This window comes from Anolis sagrei, chromosome 5 (genome assembly GCF_037176765.1).
Source record: "Anolis sagrei isolate rAnoSag1 chromosome 5, rAnoSag1.mat, whole genome shotgun sequence".
In the NCBI taxonomy this organism is placed as follows: Eukaryota; Metazoa; Chordata; class Lepidosauria; order Squamata; family Dactyloidae; genus Anolis; species Anolis sagrei.
Genome location: NC_090025.1, coordinates 170111307 through 170132527, shown reverse-complemented (window position 1 = coordinate 170132527; position 21221 = coordinate 170111307). Strand labels below are relative to the sequence as shown.

At 40.0% G+C, this 21221-nt stretch overlaps 1 protein-coding gene across 2 annotated transcripts in view; it reads right to left on the bottom strand.

Moving 5' to 3' along the window:
- Positions 1-21221, bottom strand: part of APPL2 (adaptor protein, phosphotyrosine interacting with PH domain and leucine zipper 2) — a 39057-nt gene that overhangs the window by 1821 nt on the left and 16015 nt on the right. The window contains exons 3-20 of one of the 2 annotated variants that reach the window (XM_060776915.2): positions 19686-19745; positions 18251-18322; positions 15758-15845; positions 14534-14572; positions 14380-14438; positions 13806-13952; positions 12689-12771; positions 10423-10581; positions 9876-10064; positions 7493-7535; positions 7344-7400; positions 7144-7232; positions 5815-5970; positions 5677-5729; positions 5065-5239; positions 3241-3277; positions 2973-3113; positions 1068-1115 (exon numbers count right to left, since the gene is read on the bottom strand). In XM_060776915.2, the coding sequence (XP_060632898.2) occupies positions 1068-1115; positions 2973-3113; positions 3241-3277; positions 5065-5239; positions 5677-5729; positions 5815-5970; positions 7144-7232; positions 7344-7400; positions 7493-7535; positions 9876-10064; positions 10423-10581; positions 12689-12771; positions 13806-13952; positions 14380-14438; positions 14534-14572; positions 15758-15845; positions 18251-18322; positions 19686-19745 (1695 nt within the window). Of the gene's footprint in view, positions 1-1067; positions 1116-2972; positions 3114-3240; positions 3278-5064; positions 5240-5676; positions 5730-5814; positions 5971-7143; positions 7233-7343; positions 7401-7492; positions 7536-9875; positions 10065-10422; positions 10582-12688; positions 12772-13805; positions 13953-14379; positions 14439-14533; positions 14576-15757; positions 15846-18250; positions 18323-19685; positions 19746-21221 lie in introns of both variants that reach the window. The other variant, XM_060776914.2, reaches the window with a different exon arrangement.

Here is a 21221-nt window from a genome sequence, read left to right as displayed (position 1 = left end):
CTACACAGTTTGGGCCCCCATCTATCTCCGTGAACGAATCTCTCCCTATGAACCAGCACGAAATCTAAGATCTACTAGAGAGGCCCTCCTCTCGTTCCCGCCACCATCTCAAGCATGGTTGGTGGGGACGAGGGAGAGGGCTTTCTCGGCCCCTCGCCTCTGGAACCCCTCCCTAGGGAACTAAGACAGGCCCCAACACTCTCCTCTTTCTGGAAGGACTTGAAGACCTGGTGGTTTCATCAGGCCTTTGATAAGGACTAATCCCAGGCCTGATGCCCCTGGCCTGCAGTAAAAGCCCAACTAGCACCTCCTCCATGTTGTGACACTGGTTTCTGGCCTAGACCTTCCACTTCAAAATTGCAAGAAGGCCCTGGAAAAAGTAGCCCCGGCCCTACCCTGGAGAGAAATCAAGTCCACTCCTGGCACTTTACTCGTTCCGCTGGCCTCATTACTTCTGTAGGAACCCTGATCAGCCCTTTCAACCTGTCCAAATTATTGTTACTATATAACAGATGGCAATATTCAACTTCATTTAGGTAACCACTTTTTAAATTACCGTCCAGGTTTGCCTGGAGTTGTTTAAATAAAGAGGACACAATGAGATCCTATATGCAATCATTATAGCAGGTAAGGTAAAGGTTTCCCTTTGACATTAAGTCTAGTCGCGTCCCACTCTGGGAGGTGGTGCTCATCTCCATTTCTAAGCCAAAGAGCCGACATTGTCTGTAGACATCTCCAAGGTCATGTGGCCAGCATAACTGCATAGAACGCCATTACTTTCCTGCAAAGGCGGTACCTATTAATCTCACATTTGCATGTTTTCAAACTGCCGGGTTGGCAGAAGCTGGGCCTAACAGCAGTTCACCCCACTCCCTGGATTCAAACCGCCAACCTTTCAGTCAGCAAGTTCAGCAGCTCAGCAGTTTAACCTGCTGTGCCACCAGGAGGCCCAATTATAGCAGGTACCATTTTTTTTAAAAAAATTATAGCAGGTACTAAAGTTTTAAAACTAAGATCTCTTATGTCAAAAAGCAAAAGATGTGAAGTTAAGCACAATTAAATGTTACCTTCCGAGCTTCAAGGATTTCCTTCCCCAGACTTATTGCATAGCAAATCTGCACAAGAAACACAGATTTAGAATTGTTTATGGAGAGGTACTTGTATTGATTAGGACAAATGACACTATTTACAACTGCCTAGGAAGGTAACTATAACTGAATGTAAATGAGCATAACCTTATTTAAACAGGATTAGAATAAATGTGTGAAGGAGCCTTGCCTTTCCATTATCTATTATCTCAAGTGGAAGGAAGAGTCTCTGCCACATACGGAACCTCTTCTTGTCATCTAGAATGCAGAAAACTCAGGGTTCCTGATCACATGGAGAGAATGGTGCAAGTTGGAAGCATCTGCAGACAGGTAACACTTTGCCTGCCAACTATATGCATAACAAAACAGTGCAGCACAACAAAAGATACTGCAATAGGGATCTGTGGCACCCACAGTGGGTTGGACCACATTCACTTTGAAGTTTGATTTCAGGAAAAGGGTGGGGTTTCTGTGACACTTCAGATACTCCCAATGACTGGCCATGCAGGTTGCAACTGATGGCAACTGGAATCCAACATCTAGAGAACCACACCTCTTCTCAAATAATAGAGAGTTGTTTTCAGCTCTTGGGCTAGAACAAATAGTTACTTAATTTCTATTGGCAGGTCATTTTAAGAAATGCTGAGGAGCCAACATCAACAAAGATGCTGCTACAAAGTATTTTAGTCATCTGAGCTGGATTATCTGGGAAAGCAATTATTTGAGAATTGCTGCAACATCTTGGAACCTGTTTTGTTGAGGTTGGGAGGGTTGCATACAGTCCTAAACAAGGCAAATGGAATTAACAATTCACTAAATGGGTTGCTGTAAGTTTTCGGGCTGTATGGCCATATTGCCTCCTGTTCCCTCCTGACATTTCACCTGCAACTATGGCAGGCATCCTCAGAGGTTGTGAGGTCTGTTGGAAACCAGAAAAATTGGGTTTATCTATCTGTGGAAAGTCCAGGGTGAGAGAAAGAACTCTTGTCTGTTGTAGGTAGGTGTGAATGTTTCAGTTGGCCACCTTGATTAATATTTAATAGCTGAGCAGTTTTCAAGATTAAGCTTCTTACTGTCTGGAAGAATCCTTTATTGAGAGGTGATGAGCTGTCCCTGATTGTTTCTTGTCTGGAGTTCCTCTGTTTTTTTTAAAGTTGTTCTTTATTTACAGTTATGATGTTAAAGTGTTTCTTTTTTATTATTGGTAGCCAGATTTTGTTCACTGTCTTCCTTTTTGTTAAAACTGTCCACGTGCTTGTGGATTTCAATGGTTTCTCTAGGTAGTCTGACATGGTAGTGGTTAGAGTGAACCAGCATTTCTGCCTACTCAAATAATATGCTGTGTCCAGGTTGGTTTCATCAGGTCAAGAGAAAGGAAGAAACCATGAAAATGAACAAAATCTGGCTATCAGTATTTTAAAAAAATCATAACAGTAAATAAAGAACAACTTTTAAAAACAGGGGAACCCCAGACAAGAAACAATTAGGGACAGCTAATCATATCTCAACAAAAGATTCCCCTAGATAGTAAGAAGCCACACCTTGAAAACTGCTAGGATATTAAATGCTTATCAAGGTGGTCAATTGAAACATTCACACCTACCTCCAACAGAGAAGAGTTCTTTCTCCCACCCTGGACCTTCCACAGATATATAAACCCAATTTTACTAGTTTCCAGCAGACCTCACAACCTCTGGGGATGCCTGCTATAAATGCAGGCAAAACATCAGGAGAGAATGCTTCTGGAACATGGCCATACAGCCTGAAGAACTTACAGAAACCCAGTGATTTTGGCCATGAAAGCCTTCGACAATACATCTCAACTCCTGCTAAGACTTGTAAGTGAAAGTCACAGAGTGTAAAGAAACAAAATTTTCATCAGACCTTTTCACCCTCAGTGTTACTCTCAAATACGTAAGAGCTCATTGAATCTTCACCGGGAGACTCTGAGACACAAACCACAAAACCAATCAGCCTCTTATTTTCTTGATGAGCAGCAAACTGTGTCACATTGGCCAGGTCAAACTGGAAAAACAAGTTCAAGGATGTTAAGATTAGTAAGCCTGTTCCTCATAATTTTTCAGACAGTAATTTAGTATTTAGAGCTTTGACAGCAATTGCATCACTGTGACCAAAGAAAGAAAATACTTACGTTTGCTCTTGTAACTTGGGTCTGGGGATCTATTAATCTATTAAGTCAAAGAGAGAAAAGAAAGAATATCAAATCCTTAAATGATGGCACAACAGCAGGGAAAGTAAAGAAGCTACACCCAGCCCCTTTGCATCTTATGCTACATTTCCCACAAAATGGGAATAAATCAGTGAGTTTATTTCTAAGTAGTTTTTCTAAAGCAGCATTTCTCAGCCTGGAGGTCAGGACCCCTGGGGGAGGGGGTTGCAAGGAGGTGTCAGAGGGGTCGCCAAAGACCATCATAAAACACAGTATTTTCTGTTGATCATGGGAGTTCTGTGTGGGAAGTTTGGCCCAATTCTATTGTTGGTGGGCATCAGAATGCACTTTGATTGTAGGTTAACTATAAATCCCATCAACTACAATTCATCTTGAGAGACTGGGGAGGGGGTGTCTTTCATTCCCTTCCCATCTTGGAAGTTGTGAGGGGGTGTCTCTCATTTCCCCCTCTCTCCATCCAATTGAATCTGTCACAATGAGAGGCATAGAGTGTAAACTGCATTCTTCCTCTCTTCTTTCACCCATTTTGCCTCCTGACTTGGGTGTCCCACTTGTGCTCCATACTCCTCCCTTCCTCAAGGCCTTAACTTGGTGCTGACATATCTGCTCATAAAGATACTGGTCATGAGAGTTTATTTCCCCATTAATTCTTTGCGTAGAGAAGGAGAGAGATTGCTTAAAACATACCGAATAAATTGATGATTTTCCAGCAGTAAATGTTTGATTTGTATACATCTATATAAATGCATCCCTCCTAAAGCTGCACACTCTGCGGAAGAGGGCAAAGTCCCATGTAATGTCCCATGTAATGTTCATTTGTGGGATTAACATAACTCAAAAACCACTGGGCGAACTGATACGAAATTTGGACACAACACATCTGTGAGGCCAACAAGTGACCATCACTCATAAAAACACTGAAAAACATGGCGGAAGAGACTTCAAAAGCCAAAAAAGACACTACAGTGCATGCACAAAAATACCTCCCCCCCCCCCCGGCAAAAAAACCACAGAATAGCATATCCACACTCTCTTCAGGACTACTGCTCCCAGCATCCCCTAAACCATGCCCATTAGAAGAGGACGATGATCCAAATGCACTGCTTCCAAGATGAAAGCTTGCTTCTCCCTGGATTTCTTTGAGAGCATCCCAATCCCTGCATATTTTCAATTTCCTATTCCTGGACTGCAACTCCCAGCAATCCTCCAGATAGATAGATAGATAAGATAGAGATACATAGGTAGATAGATAGATCAATCGATCAGGAGATCTGCTGGGAGTTACAGTGCAAGAATATGTAGACAAGGAAGAAAGGAGAGAAAGGAAAAGAAACATAAATGGAGGTGAAGGATGGAAAGAGGTAGAGAAGGAAGGAAGGAAAGAAAAAGGGAAGAAAGAGAAAGAAAGGAGAGAAAAGGGGAGAGTAGGTTGGCCACAGCAATGTGTGGTGGGTACAGCTAGTCTTTTATATATCTGGGATCACTTATAAATTTCTCAGACAAAACAGAGTCTTTGGACTGATCTGGTACAGCTTTATGTCCTCCCAAAGACCTGAAGGTCCTCCAAATCCCTCTGGAGCTGATCTAGAGGAGAATGTAGGGCAAATAAGAGAATGCTGCCTCTTCCCACATGTATCAGTGGACACCACAAGCATTATTTTCTGAACAGCATCTACAATAGTAGATTTAGATCAAATTCAGGAACCCCTATCAACAAAGCTGTGCATAAGGTTGAAAGAAAGAAGAGAGAGAGAGAAAGAAAGAGTGCAAGGAACTTTTGCTTACTTCAGGTCTTTGCTGGTGACCAAGAGGTGGGATTCAGCCATCCGGAAGATGTTGTGAATGGCCCGAGCTGCCAACACCTGTCTCATTGCTTCATAGATCACCTCAACAGTCTGGTCAGATTTGACAGCCATAGAGCCCAAAAAGCGGACTACAAACATCTGATTCAAGAGTGAATCTGAGGAGAAAAAATAAACAGCCAAAAGTGTATTTTCTTTACCAGTTCAAATTGTTTCCCCATATATGAAACAATTTAGCTTGACCACTCATTTCTTCAGAGATTACAAAAAAGTAATTTCTTCTGTCAGGATTTTTCAAGGGCAATTTTGGTGAGTATACTGGTGTTTCAATATTTAGTGTTTGAATATTTTGAGGAGAGAGTACATACTTTCTTTATGCCTTCAATTTATTTGCGGCATGTCTACCAAAGAATAGCTTTGCCCTACAGACACCTCTGCTTACAGAATAGGATTGCATGGAGTAACAGATTACTGCAAGGAGGGTCAGAAGTAAGAGGAGTGAAGTTGCTCTGCCTCTAAGGAGCAAGTTAAGCTACATGGCCTTTGGGGTCCAATAAGGCACCAAGGCTTTATGAACAATAGCCACAGCACTTACCAGCCTCATCATCTTTTCTGTCATCTTCAGACTCTCCAAATGGATTTGCTCGCCTACAATGCAAGAACCAGTTATCACTATATGATCACCTGCTACCATGAGAAAAGAGGCAAAAATAAAATTTTCCTTGCCCCTTACTTGCCACCTCTGTTCTGGTCTAGGAACTCCATTGCAGGAAGCACAATATCAAACTGAATTGGTGTTCCAGGTGCAATTAACTCGGCAGAGTCTGGAATGCTGGCAGTTTCATGAGTCGTTCTATCATTCATCATCTCTGTGTTCTTCACATCCTGGCTAAAGCAAAAGAAGAGAGAATGGTACCATGTGGAAAAGGCAATGTTACGACAGAAAAGCAAATAGATTCCTAAGAATGGGAAACCAGGTAAAAATTAGCAAACCAGCATTCACTTTCACTGGCTGAATAGACATGGAAACATATCAGCATAACATCTGGATAATTAAAAGTGTTTTTAAAATTGATTAAAGCATAATATGTTACACTAGTCATCCCCTGCCACGCATTGCTGTGGCCCAGTCTGTGTATATGTGTTTTGTGTGTGTATAGGTGTGTATTTGTGTATATGAGCACCAACCCCAGAGTCGGACACGACTGGACTTAATGTTAGGGGAAAACCTTTACCTTTACCTATGTGTATATATGTGTGTTTGTATATATATGTGGCTTTGCGCATGCGTTGTAATGAAAATTTTGTTTTTGGGCTTTTTAAGTCCTTTCTGCTGTGTTTTTCAGTGTTTTATGAGTGATGGTCACTCGTTCGCCTGTTAGTTGTATTGTGTCCAAATTTTGGTGTCAATTCGTCCAGTGGTTTTTGAGTCATGTTAATCCCACAAATGAACATTACATTTTTATTTATATACTAGCCATCCCCTGTCACTGTGGTTCAGTCTGTGTATATGTGTTTTGTGTGTGTATATATGTGTGTATATGTTTGTGTATATATGTAGATATGGTTTTGTGTATGCATTGTAATGTGGATTGTTTTGGCTTTTTAAGTCTCTTCCACTGTGTTTTTCAGTGTTTTTATAAGTGATGGTCACTTGTTGGCCTGATAGGTCTCTTGTGTCCAAATTTGGTGTCAATTTGCCCAGTGGTTTTTGAGTTATGTTAAACCCACAAACAAACATTACATTTTTATTTATATAAATAAGATTGAATACATCCCATTAAGGCCTCCGTGAATATGTGCCCTATATTTCTGTTAAGGATCAAAGAGTGAGAATAAAGGGCGTCCTCCTCTAGGAGAACTTTCTATGGGTATAGGCAGGCATGGGCAAACTTTGGCCCTCCAGGTGTTTTGGACTCCAACTCCCACCATTCCTAACAGCTGGTAGGCTGTTAGGAGTTGAAATTCAAAACACCTAGAGGGCCAAAGTTTGCCCATGCCTGGTATAGGGCATTCAAACATAACTCAAGACAAACATGGCTGTTGAAACACATAATGTTACCTGGGGGACAGAGAGTCCTGTTTCTTTCCAAAACTTGTGATTGGGGTCACAGCTTGTAGTGCCGTTTGATTTAACCTGATAGCTACTGCCTAAAGCAAGAGAGAGGCACATTTTTAGATTACTTTTGTTGGATAAACATTTACATCATTACAGAACATTTATTTTATGGGGGATAGAAAGCCATTAAAATAAATGCTTACTTCAGGATTGTCTGTAAGATAGATCTGCCGGGAGATGTTGTTGATTGCGCAAATCCACTGTAAGAGTTGAAAAGGAAGAGAATCAAAAAATGAAGTTCTGGAGCTCTTAATTTTATCAAAATTAGATTCACACAGCAAAATTTCTTTACCTCTTCATATTCTTTCTTGCTTTCTGCCTGAAGTGTTATCCCCCTACAAGGAAATGCACAGGCATTAACTTTTTGCACTCATTTCAATGCACATTTATTCACAACATTGTTGGACAACTGTGTGCAGCTAGAGCCTGTTCTGAGTACTACCCCCTTTAGACCAATCCAAAACACCTCTATTTTCCTCTGCAGTCCTTTTCAAAATGGTGACAGGAAGATACAGTGTATTACCATATATACTCGAGTATAAACCGACCCAAATATAAACCAACATACCTAATTTTATCACAAAAAAACTGGGAAAACTTATTGACTCAAGTATAAGCCGAGGGAGGAAAATGCAGCAGCTACTGGTAAATTTCAAAATAAAAATGGATACCAATAAAATTGCATTAATTGAGGCATCAGTAGGTTCAATGTTTTTGAATATTTACCATATTCCAAAGAAAAACAGTAAACTATCTCTGTAAGTGGAAAAGTAGGGTCAACAAAAACAATATGGTATCAGAAATAACATAATAATAATAATAATAATAATAATAATAATAATAATAATAGAACTTCATTTGTATCCCTCCCTATTTCCCCAGGCGCATCCAACATAATAACAGGCAAACATTCACTGCCTGTATAAGCAATGCAGAGCTATATAGAGATCTATAATTATATACACTAATTTCACATATTTATTTCCTCCTGAAACATTTGCAAATCCTCTCTTTCTATATGAGCATTTCCCTCCTGCAATTTTTGGAAGCCCAATATATCCATATATATTTATCTAGACATCTCTCTCTATATATAGATGATTATATCTATATAGGATTTGCAGAGACTTGCAAACACGTAAAGGGAAAATTCAAATAAAAATAATGTATACATATAGATACAGATATATGGGTACATGGAAATCTCTAGATATTTATATGTATATAGGATTTGCAAAGACCTGCAAATATATGAGGGGAAAACTTCCAAGGGAACAAAAATGCACATATAAAGTGAATACATTGAAACAGACACACACACATACACACACAAAAGCCAGGAAATTGGATGGGTTTGTAAGAGAACATGGAATATTTCCTTCCTTTCCTCCCCTTTGACTGGAAAAGAAAACATACTCTCAAGGGAGGTGAAGAGGAGAGAGAAATATATCTTATATTGCAAGCAATTGCCTCCAGGCTCTGCTGCCTGGCTTTGACCTTGACCCCATTATAAGCCGAGGGAGGCTTTTTCAGTTAAAAAAAGGACTGAAAAACTCAGCTTATCTTCAAGTATATAGGGCACTTTGTATTATCCCTTTGAGAAGGACTGCAGAAGAAACAGAGCTATTGGAATAGTGCAAGGTATTCTTGTGTGGGAGCAGAGGGGTATTTTCAAATGTTTTGCCTATTTGGAGGGTTTTATGTGGGAAAAATTCCACAATAACTGCTTTGAGCTGGGTTATCTGAGCCCGCATTGCCATATATTCCAGTTCAAAGCAGAAATTGGGATTTTATTCAGCTGTGTAGAAGGGACCAGAGTATACCTAGAACCAATAGAAGATCCAACATGCTCCATCACATTGAAGAATCAAATAAGGGTTTGGAGTGGGGAGGGGTGGGTGTAAAGGCAAAAATCATATGACGATAGAGAATCATCGTTGGTGTGGCTCAACATCTAATGGAACATTCAAGGTGTATGAGATGTTTGTGTCATTGTAATTTTTTATAACTTTTGAATGACAACATTTGGGGCATATGTCAAGTGTGAGATTTATGAATTAGAATAGTGGTACCAAAGGCAGAAGTGTGCCTTTGGACGGTTTACCTGTCCGAACGTATCTCCCCCTACGAACCAGCTCAAAGACTAAGATTGTCTGGGGAGGTCCTGCTCTCGATCCCACCTTTCTTGCAGGCATGGCTGGTGGGGACAAGAAACAGGGCCTTCTCAGTGGTGGCCCCTCGGTTGTGGAACTCTCTCCCTAGTAATATTAGATCAGCCCCCTCCCTCCTAGCCTTCAGATGAAGAGTAAACACCTGTCTCTGGGAGCAGGCTTTTGAAAAATAGTGCAGTACAGTAATTATAATGTGGATTATGTGCAAATTGATTACAGAATGGATTTAGACTCTGACCCCTGGATGACGTGTTTTAACATTGAATGTATTTTAATTAATATGTTGTATTTTAATTAATATGTTTAATTAATATGTTGTAATTTTAATCCAATTTACTTTTAAGTCAATATTGTATGTTTTGAGGCACTGTGTAGGTTCCACTTGTAAGCCACCTTAAGTCCCCCTAAGGGTAGAGTAAGGCGGGATATAAATAAGGCAAATAATTAAATAAATGGATGTTACTTTTAAGATGACTTGTTGTACCCTAGTCCTGAGATACTTACGGTTTTCCTGTTGGAGTGGTGATCTGAAAGCAGTATCGTCTGTCCTCACAATCGATTGCCATCACAGAGCAGTTATCCAGATCCTGGATCAGTCCCCCAGCTACTGCTCCTCTGGGTTGACACATCAAGTTTCCACCTTGAGTGAAGAAGTACAACCTGTCCCATGTTGTAGTCACTAGGCCTGTTTTACTGTAGAAAAGGCACGGTTTTAAGATCTATCTCATTCACCAACATTAGTCAAGCTGAGTTCACATCTGCCTCACCCTGGAAACAATCCTTTTGGTAAGATAGGAATTGGGCGTATATCCTGCAACCATTCAGCACCACACTAATATGTTTTCCCTACAGTGTGTGAAACACCACAAAACCCACCTAGAAAGTTCAAAACAATGTCAGAAGTTTCATCAAATGCATCTCAGTTTACTTTTAGGTATCTTGCGTCCAAATTCTACATCAAAAATGAGTTTTGAAAATCAATAAACCTGCTAAGGTACTAAACAAATTCTACCAAGTTAAGAAAGGCATAGGCCCAAGCTTCTTTCCTTACTTTCTAAGGTTAAGGTAGCCAGCTTTCTGAATGAGGTTTCTGTTGATAAGAGGCGCAGGCGCATCATAATCGGGCGTGTACACGGATTCACCAACTGAAAGCAGATCTTGCTGAGATACCCGCATAGCTTCAGCCTCAGCATCTAATTCTTCCTGCACACTGCAATAAACAAACAGATGAATAAAATATGAACTCAGAGCACTTGACTCATAAACTTGCTTACAGAGGCAAAATAAAAATGTGGAGCAAAAGGATAGTATCAATGCTTTTTCAAAAACGTAGCTGGTGGAGGGAGACTTCTGTCCTTATAAAAATTTAACACACTTCTAGGCAAACTAATGGGGGAAATATAAGAAAGTGCTTCCAAGTATTCTCTAGATACAACAAATAGAAATGGGGTTTCTAGTTTTTAATTCTAGTTAATTCTAGATACCTGTGAAGAGTTAGCTGCATTTTTTTTAAAAAATGTCCACACTGTTAATTAGTTCTAGTTCAGCTAGGACCTTTGTCTATTTTAAAACATTGGCAGCCCTTCGGATAGGCAATGAAATGCACTGCTACAGAGAAAACAAAATTTGCAAGATCAGTCAGTGCAAGTCAACTTTCTCCAACCTGGAGCTCTTCAGATATACTGGACTCATCCCTCCCATCATCCCAAGCTAGTATGGTCATGGGAGTTGGGCGTGGGGAAAGACGAAAGTTGTAACCTAGCAAATAGTGGGGGATGATGGACGGCACAGCAAATGGGTGGGGGGGTGTACACCAGGTCAGGGAAAGCAGGCCTCCATAGGCTTAGCTTTCCAGCAAGCATCTATCTCACACTGGTCAGCAGCAACCTCAAGCTTCTTAGTAAAGGATTAGATAGATGCCTCTAATAATTCTATCTGTGAAAACATAGCAAGCAGGAGGACAGGGATCCTGGAAATTAGGGACACTATTCTCAGACTACCACCATTGCAGATACCAATAAATGTATTGTGTGCTTTGCAAAAAAAATTGGATTTCCACTAAATGTTTTTGGTGTCAGGAGCTACTTGAGAAACTGCAAGCTGCTTCTGGTGTGAGAAACATAGCAAGGGGAAGCTCGGATGTTTTACCATCCTTGTGGGAGGCTTCTCTCATGTCCCTACATGGGGAGCTGGAGCAGACAGAGGGAGCTCATCTGTGTTCTCCTCGGATTTGAACCTCCGACCTGTCAGTCTTCAGTCCTGCCGGCACAAGGGTTAACCCATTGCGCCACCGGGGGTTCCTATTTCCACTATTCAGGATAAGAAATGCCTCTAGAACATGGCCATATAGCCCGAAAAAACCCACAAGAACTGAAAAATGAACCTGTTTTCCTGCTGCGAGTAGACTCTGCATCAGCAATGAGAATGTATGACCCTTGACTTGTCATCAAACTGCAAGTTCCATAATCCTTCACCACTGATTATAACAGCTAAGACTGATGGAAACTGTAGTCCCAAGGCATCTAAAGGGTTACATTTATTTATTTATTTACTCCATTTCTATCCCGCTCTTTTGACCCTTGCAAGGGACTCAGAGTGGCACACATAATTGCAATATTCAATGCCGCATATTCAATAACATAAAATACAATACATTGATACAAAAAACAGTTAAAACATATAAATATCATAAAACTATTAAAACATAAAACCCAGTCCTAAGGATGTCGTTTGCGTGTTACATTGTGTTGATAGAATCAGCACAATTGCACTACCCAAATGCCTGATTGCAAAGCTATGCCTTCACTTTTTCCCTGAACACCAGGAGAGAGGGGGACAGTCTGATATCACTGGGGAGGGAGTTTCACAACCAAGGGGCCACCACAGAGAAGGCCCTGTCTCTCGTCCCCACCAGTTGTGCTTGTGATGGGGGGTGGGACCAAGAGCAGGGCCTCCCTTGCAGATCTTAACTCTCTAACAGGCTTATAGGGAGAGATACGTTTGAATAGGTAAGTTGGACCAGAGTCTTTTAGAGGTGTTTATATAAAGCTACAAATGAATACATTTTATCTGGGGATGCATTCACACCAAGGCTGCACATGAGGAAAGCATGTTCTTGCTCTCTTCACCTCTGTGATCTTAATTTCCACTCTTCTCCCTGGCCATCTCAGCTTCTACATATCTCACTCTGCCCCTATTAGTAGGGGAATGAAACAAGCAACAGCCATTGTTCTCTTCTTCTAAAACTGGAATTATTGTGATGCTAAGGCTGCTGTCAGGCATAGTACAAGAGATAGGGAAGTAGAATAACTTGTTACCTCTGAGTCATGCTTGAAACAGAAGACAAAAAGCTGTCCATTTTTTTGGAAAACATCTCAGCTCCCTTCTTAAAAAACTTAATCTGAAAGATATAAAAAGAAGCCCCAAGTACTGGGAATCACAGACTTGTTGGCTAAAAGCAGGATACACATTTCAGGAACAGAATAAAACAAGTAGTAACTGTATTTTGCAAATAAAATGTTCTGGTTCAGAAATGGGACTACATATGAGTCAGTCATGTAAAATATGCAAACAACAATCCTGAATTATGGAATAAGTCACCAACATTTTGGATTTGGATTTGGAATTGACAAAAGTAATACTGAATCCAGTATTTATTGCTATCCCGGTTTCACAGTCTGCTAAGGGTTTTGGACCATCGTTGATTCCGATTCTACCACAAAATCAGTGAGCTGTCACTGGATGGTATGATATTTTCCAAAATAGTCACTTTTCTGTAATTCTGCTATTGTGATTTTATCTATGGTGATTACATTGAAATGCTTGGTCAATTTTTAAATTGTCCAAGAGAAAAATAGAATCAAAATTATTTGTTTTCATGGCAAAGGTAAAGGTAAAAATGTCCCCTAACATTAAGTCTAGTCATGCTCAAAGAGTTAGCACCACCAAGGTCAAGTGGCTAGCATTACTGCATGGGGCGCCATTGCCTTCCCGCCGAAGAAGTACCTATACTCGCATTTGCATGTTTTCAAACTGCTAGGTTGGCAGAAACTGGGGCTAACAGTGGGAGCTCACTCCACTTCCCAGATTCGAATAGCAAGTTCAGCAGCTTACAGTTTAATCCGCTGCGCCATCATGAAACCAAGAATCCCAATTTGTTGGTCTCGATACTTCACTGTAGTTTCCTCTTTATCTTCAATTATGTTATCCCCAGTGATTTCCACATTTATAATCCAGTTATTCTTATTCCCAACCACAATTATGCTTAGTACATTTTATTCTAATTGTTTACAGTTTAGATCTAAAAGTCCCATAAGACCTTGATAATTTTGTTACTTGAACTCAGTGGCTGAAAGAAACACTCAAATGCAAAGAATGCCAGATTAATTTATAGGAGACATTTGGTTGCTCTGCTGGAGGTCTTGGAACACATACCTGTGAGCGTGTGTATCCCAGCATGGGCTCCAACATGGCAATTCTCTTGCGGTACTGTAAAGCATTCAAGGCACAGTAATACTGCAAGGATGACAGATGCTGCTTCCTCCTGGCATTGGCTACTTCTTTTGCAACATCTGCCTTTAGCTGAATGATAAAATGTTTGTAAAGAACAACGTCTAAATAATAGCAAACAGTTTTTTTTCAAAGGGGAAAGTCAACAGTGCAAGGAACAGGCAATTAAACAATACCCATCTGGGGAAAATAATATTTGGGGAAGACTGATAATGAAATCCAACCCAAATCACTATGATTTTAATGCCCATTTAAGCATTTCTAGTGGTTACAATGGGACTTGAGTGTCAATAATGATTTGTGTATTGTACCTGCCTCTGATTTCCACCTGTCACCTGGCATTCACAGCTAAGCCATTCAGCACCATTATGTATTTACATGTTCATATCAAGGAGATCTCAACTTTTCTCCATTCCCCTGGCACTATATTAACTTGGAAGCATTCCTGCTCGGTATGAAAACTTAATGGTTATTAAAAGCACACATAAAAACATTTTACCTTTTCATTCTCTCTTTTTTTGGGCAGTCTGCTATACTTTGCCATGGAGATATCATGTTCTGTCAAGTATCAAAGGCATATGTTAGCTTCAGCAATCATGCAGCCACATCATCAGCAAATTCCAATCAAACAAAAAACAAAATATGAAACATACCGTTGCTAGCGAGGCTGAAGAGATCCTTTAAAGTACTTACTTCTGGGGAGAAAAGAAGAAAACAGACCAAGAATGTGTGCATTAGGATAAAGAATCACTCTCTTTGGAGGGGAGGGCTATCAAAATCTGTTTATTAAACTCTGAACACAGTCTTCCTCTCAAAGTCCAACTATATAATTATTGTGTTTAGTTTGCTAGATGCCTTCAAGCTGAACCCTTTGAGTTCTGGTATTTGGGCCTTATTGGTGCTGTGGAGAGCAGGAATAGAAGACCTTGGGTAGCACTCTAGCCTTGAGAGTACCTTTCCACCCAGCACCATAGTAGTATCTAACTACATTAGTTTATTTACAAAAAGCCTATACAAAAGGAGGAAAGGGCAATTCCTGAAAATCAGTAGAAATAGTGCTATAAAATAGCAATAGTTCATAGATATAGTGATCAATAGTCCAAAAAGTAAAGTACATGATATCCAGGAAGTCAGGGACATAGGCATAAATCCATAAGCTTGGACATAGACATAAATCTATAAGCAGGAATTTTTCCAAGGCAAAACACTTTTAGGAACAAAGCAAACACAGGACACAAGTTACATGCAATGAGAACTGATCCAGGAACTTGATTCTATGGCAACACTGTGTGCTCTGAAGAGGCCAGGAAAACATCACCCAATTTAAGCTGAAACCTGACTAAGAACCATGAGCTCATCCCTTAGACACCTTGGTTTCAAGGACTGCTTCTCATGGAGTCTTTCTGACCTTCTAATTAACCTTTACTTTGCTCTCTCAGTGCAGAGGCCTAATCTGATATCATGGGAAAACTCCCCATCTTCTGAAGGCCGAGAAGGCCGATTTCCAAGGGAAGCGAAATCCCAAACTTACTCTATCTCTTCTGCAGCTGCAATTCTGTCTGAGTCTCAGCCTGATCACACACCAACTCAGTGAAACATCCATCATTTCCATCATCCTCTGAGGCAGAATCCCCAGCATCTCCAGCATCTTGCTGCTGAACCCCAACACCTTGGACAGTTGCTGAAGTATTCACATCATTATGGGAATTGCCACTTTGAAATATGTATCCATCATTTTGTAACAGGAAGCTGTGACCTTACAGCAAGCTCTTTCATCTATGTCATATCATATTAAAACCAAGTGTATGACAATTCTTCTTTTGAAGACTTAATTACGGGGAGAAATCTTAAACGAGAAGAACTTTGTTAATAGTTACCTGTAAGGTCTTTTTCACGAAACTGGATGATGGGAAGAACCATTGTGTCTGCAAGCTGTTTGGCCAGTTCAGTATGTAGAACGTTCAGCTGAAAGACAGAAGGGCAACTCAAGTAAGAAAGAAACACAAACAACAGCCAAAAACCAATTGCTAACACAAACTAGAGTAGCCTCATTGAATTGTTGCATGATGAATAAATTATATAAATTCCACTGGTTCAATGAAGCTATTCTAGTTGGGACTAGCCATTCGAATTGGGCTATGGTTCACTAAGCTTTGGCTCTTAAAGTGCCCTCACGTGGAATTAGGACTCCCACAAGGAACCAGGACACCACTGTTCTGCAACAGAACAGGCTTATCAGATTTGGAACATGCTTAAAATCCAGACCTTCCTCTCTTGTCTGGTAAATTCTGACAGAAGAAAACTTTTTTTTTTTTTGCTGGAGATTGCTAGTTATAACTTCCACATTAATTGTTATCTCATAAGAATAAATAATGATGGGGCTCCATTCATCAAAATCAGTTTTTGGCCTGATACATAATATGGACTTTGTTGATGGTGACAGTGAAGTTGGCTGAGTGGAAAATCTTCACTTCCCATAGTCAAAGAATTAACTGAAAATGGGCCTTTACACAAAAAGTATCTTTATTATAGCTAACTTTGCACATTTCAGTGTCTTGTCCACTTTCATTTGTTTCCCCCACTTCCTCTTAAAAACAATAACAAAACACCTGTTTTAAGGATTTTATAAGAGAAACGTATACATTCCAAGGCACTCAATTTAAAACCTACACCAAGAATTGTTATTGGCGGTATTGTGGGGATATAAACAAAGAAATGGAGAGGGGATCAAGAGGCAATTATGAGTGTAGGTTTACAAACAGAAGAATTGAGAAGTTTATTTTATTTAGTTAGTTATTTGAAACATTTATATTCTACCTTTCTCATGCCACAGGGGACTCAGGGCAGAGAAAACATTCAGTGCCAGGACATAAAACCATAAATATATACAAACATTAAAATCATTTATATCTGCTTTAAAATCCGTTGCTTAAAAACCATCTCAGGACACCATTCTATTATTGCCTCACTGCACTACCACAAAGGCTTGGCCCCACAGTCTGGTCTTCACCATCCTTCTGAAGGACAGGAGGGAGGGGGCTGATATAATATTGCCAGGAAGGGAGTTCTATAGCCAGGGGGCAATCACTGAGAAGGTCCTGTCTCTCGTCCCTGCCAAACATGCCTGTGATAAGTGGCGGGACCGAGAGCAGGGCCTCCCCAGAAGATCTTAGTCTTCATAGTGGTTTGTAAAAGGAGACACATTCAGACAGGTAAACTGGGCTGGAGCTGTTTAGGGCTTTATAGGCCAAAGCCAGCACTTTGAATTGTATTTGGTAGCAAACAGGCAGCCAGTGGAGCTTTCCCCTTAAAGGGTATTTAGATACATGAGTACTTGGATTGGAGAGTGGGGATGAGCTAAGAAATCTTGTAAAAACTGCCTACCTCAGTTCCTCTCAAATCATACTCTGCTTCACTCCTTAAAAAGTAATGATATTTAATTTATTAGTATTTGGGGGCTTTAAGGAAAAATTGTGATTGGTTAAGTGGCTGCAATTTGTGGAGACACGGTGCAAGGGTCAATTTTGAAAAATGTTTATATTGCAAGACTAGTATTATGTCGATTCTCCAACAAAATATAGCTCAAGAGGATAACATGTCCCTATCCTGATAAATGGTAGTTAAGAGAAGTTTGAGAAAAACCAAAATATCAGATAAGGGAGACATATAACCAGCTTTATTGTTAAATTTGGATTATTGGCCAAATATCAAGAAGAAAAGCACCACAACCAGTTAAAGAAGTTAAAATAGTGTAAAATTTAAACAAGTATTTTGGGTCATATTTCAAGTAGGCCTTGAAAGTAGAGATGTTGAAAACAGTAGTAAATTACACGAAGACACGCAACAACAGCATGGTACTTTGTTAATCTGCTGCAGAAAGAGGATGAGCTTTTAAATTATTAAGGCCTAAGACTGTAGTTTAAGGTCTAAATATTTTCACATCATGCACCAAACTAGACAGATGCATATCTCATATTCACAAATTAATGGGGAAGAGAGACAAAATATTTCCCATAGGAATCTAACAGCAATAAAATACATTAATATTTTACACATCAAATAAAGTTGACTCTAGACCATACAAACTGATACCACAATAAATCTGGAAGTCTAGATTGCCACAAGACCTCTAAGGAAATGTAGACAAGAACAGCTAAAATGGAACACTTGGCCCTTCCAGACATGTTTGATTTCTCTCTCCAATTTTGGCATCAGAACAATTGGCCCTCTTCTATGGCACTATCCAAAGAACCAGCAGGTCTTTTTTCTTTTTCCCCCCAGCACTTTTGGCAATCCAGAGATGCTAAGCTTTAGTGAGACAAAGGGAAACAAAGAATCTTTAGTAAACCCTTGGTGGCAATTTAGCTTACCTCATCCACAACTTTTGAAAAGTACTGTAGGGTAGATATCACTTCTTCGTCTCCTTTACCCAGAGCAAAATTCTGCAAGGTAAACAATGGTGAGCAGCTCAGTTTACAGTGGCTCCTATAGATCTTTATAGACACTGCCAATAACAGGTACAGCTGAGAAGCTAAGAAAAAAAATTATCTCTTTGGCATTACAATGATCACAGGCAGGTTCTGCCTCAAAGCCAGCATGGTGTAGTAGTCTGTGTTTTGGATTGGACTCCAGAAGACCAGGGTTTGAATCTTCATTCAGCTATGGAAACCCATTGGATCACCTTGGCCAAGAAACACTCACTCAGCCTCAAATGAAAGCAAAGCCAAGTCCCCCTGAACTAATTTTGTTGAGAAAACTACAAAATAAGATTCAACCTTAGGGCCACCATAGTATGTTCATCGTAGAGTCATGGTAACAGGTTTGCCTTAGGGTCACAAAAAGTTCTGCCTTGCTCCATTGAAAAAAATTCTTTCACACCGACTTAATGAAGGAAAAAGCAAAATATTTCACTTAGGGGAAAGGGAAATTGCCCTTCAAATGTCATTAAACTGCAATTCCCAGTACTTCTTGCCATTGGCTATGACGGCTAAGCCTTCTGGTCATACAATACAACACTATCTTATGGGTCACACCAAGTGCTATCTCTGACTTAGTGAGAAGCTATGAATTCAAGGTATTCCAATGGAGTTGCATTGGTTCTCTGCCTCTCCCCCAATCTTTTCCACACTCTTCCATCTCCTTCTCACTCCTACTTTCTATGTCTTCAACTATGTTGAGACATTTTCTGTAAGAAATGACTAGATGTAAATATTACCTAAATTGTCAGATATAAATCCTGTACAACACTTTCATCTAAAGAATCATAGAATCATAGAATCAAAGAGTTGGAAGAGACCTCATGGGCCATCCAGTCCAACCCCCTGCCAAGAAGCAGGAATATTGCATTCAAATCACCCCTGACAAATGGCCATCCAGCCTCTGCTTAAAAGCTTCCAAAGAAGGAGCCTCCACCACACTCCGGGGCAGAGAGTTCCACTGCTGAATGGCTCTCACGATCAGGAAGTTCTTCCTAATGTTCAGATGGAATCTCCTCTTACTACAGGGCACAATTTTGGTACCAATAGTCAGATTTATTCAACCTGAGAGGCAGTGTCAATGAACAACATCCATAATCCCTAGCCAACAGAGCTCTTCTTCTGACTGCCTAGGGTGATGGGAGTTGAAGTTCAACACTATCTGGAGGGCTTCAAGTTGGCTGACAAGATGAATCTATTCCACTGTCACTTCTACAAGTACAACCAAACAAATATCTCAAGAATGTGGCTAGATCCACATTTTCATCTCTACCATCTAACATAACTAACCTGGAAATGGTTCTGGATCAAAACAGAATGTTATACATACCTGTTTTTCATATGCAAGAAGTTGCTTGGAGAGCTGTTGAGTTGCCAGGCACATTTCATTCTAAAAGAGAAAAAGTATATTACTCCTGAAAGATCACACCCGTTAGAAGTGCAATCCTATACATGTCTACTCGGATGAAAACTTCACTAAGTTAAGTGGATATCTTCCCCAGATAAGGATCCAAATGATTGCAGCTTATTTGTTGTTGTAGCCATTACTAGATCACAGAAGAGCTACTTTTTCAGACTGCATCCCAGAATCCCCTGATTAGCATATTTATCCATAACTAGTGGATTCTGGGAGTTGGGATAGACTGAAAAAAAATCTCAAGTGAAGCTGTCCCAAACTCTGAGAATTTTTCTCCAAAAGCAAGATCATATGCCATATTTTTAAAAGGAGTAAACAAACTTCTGTGATAAAATTGTCTCTCTTTTCCTTATCCTTTATCTATGAAATTTGCTTCCAATTTCTTCATCACCATCACACCCAAAGGACTGGGTCTAAAGAAAAAGCATGCAAGTTTGACATTTTATTTATTTATATTCCGTGTCCTTCTCATCCTGAAGCAGACTCACAGAACACATATACGGCAAACATTCAATGATGTTACACACTGACAAGACAGACAACTGTACATAGATAGAGGTATATACAGGCTTTCCCATCTTTGGGATCTTGGAGGCTGTGCTTGGTTCCAGCCATATAAGGGTGGGGAGATGCTGTTGCTCCACTTTCCCTGTCGAAGAGCTTTGTTCATAAAGGCATTTGCTTATGGGTGCCTTAAATACCTTCCTACATAAGAGGTATGAATTTATCTATTCACATTGCTGTTTTTAAAAACTGCTAGGTAGCCAGAAGCTAGGCTAAAGGCCAGGAGCTCACCCTGATCTGGGCTTTGAGCTGTTAACCTTTTGGGTTGACAGCTCAACCCAAAAGGGATTTAATCAGCTGGTGGTTAACCTGCTGTGTTAAAGCCTGGCCCATTTTTGCCAGATCTTAGAAAAGATATGTTTTGGATGAGAGCCCCAAGAATCCCTAGCCAATTCAGATTCTGGAAGTCCCCAAATAAAGGAATACCTTCTACATCTGCTCTCTGTAGCTCATTTCTGCTATAATAGGTCAGTTTAATGTAACTATAGTTTTTTTTATATCATAGCTTATCTTTTCCCCCCCTAAATTTCAGTGTTCACACTGAATGAAACCTACCACCTACTTAGATTTCCGTAAATGGTTTCCCAAAACTGTGACACCCTTCATATATGAGAGCCTCATTCTCCTATGGACCTCAATTGCACCTACAAAATGACAACAAAGGAACTAAAATTCAGCATTTTAGTGAACATGGTTTTGTTTTAAATCTACAGCAACTTCTATGAAGCATTCTTCTACAAAGCATAGAAAAATACCAAATTTGAATTCACACTAGATTTATATGATGCATATTTCAACTGCAATTTGTACACTAAACTGTTCGTTTTTAAAAAAAGGTTTTTACTGCCTTCAGCTTGCTTGCACTCACTTTATTGAGAAGCATCA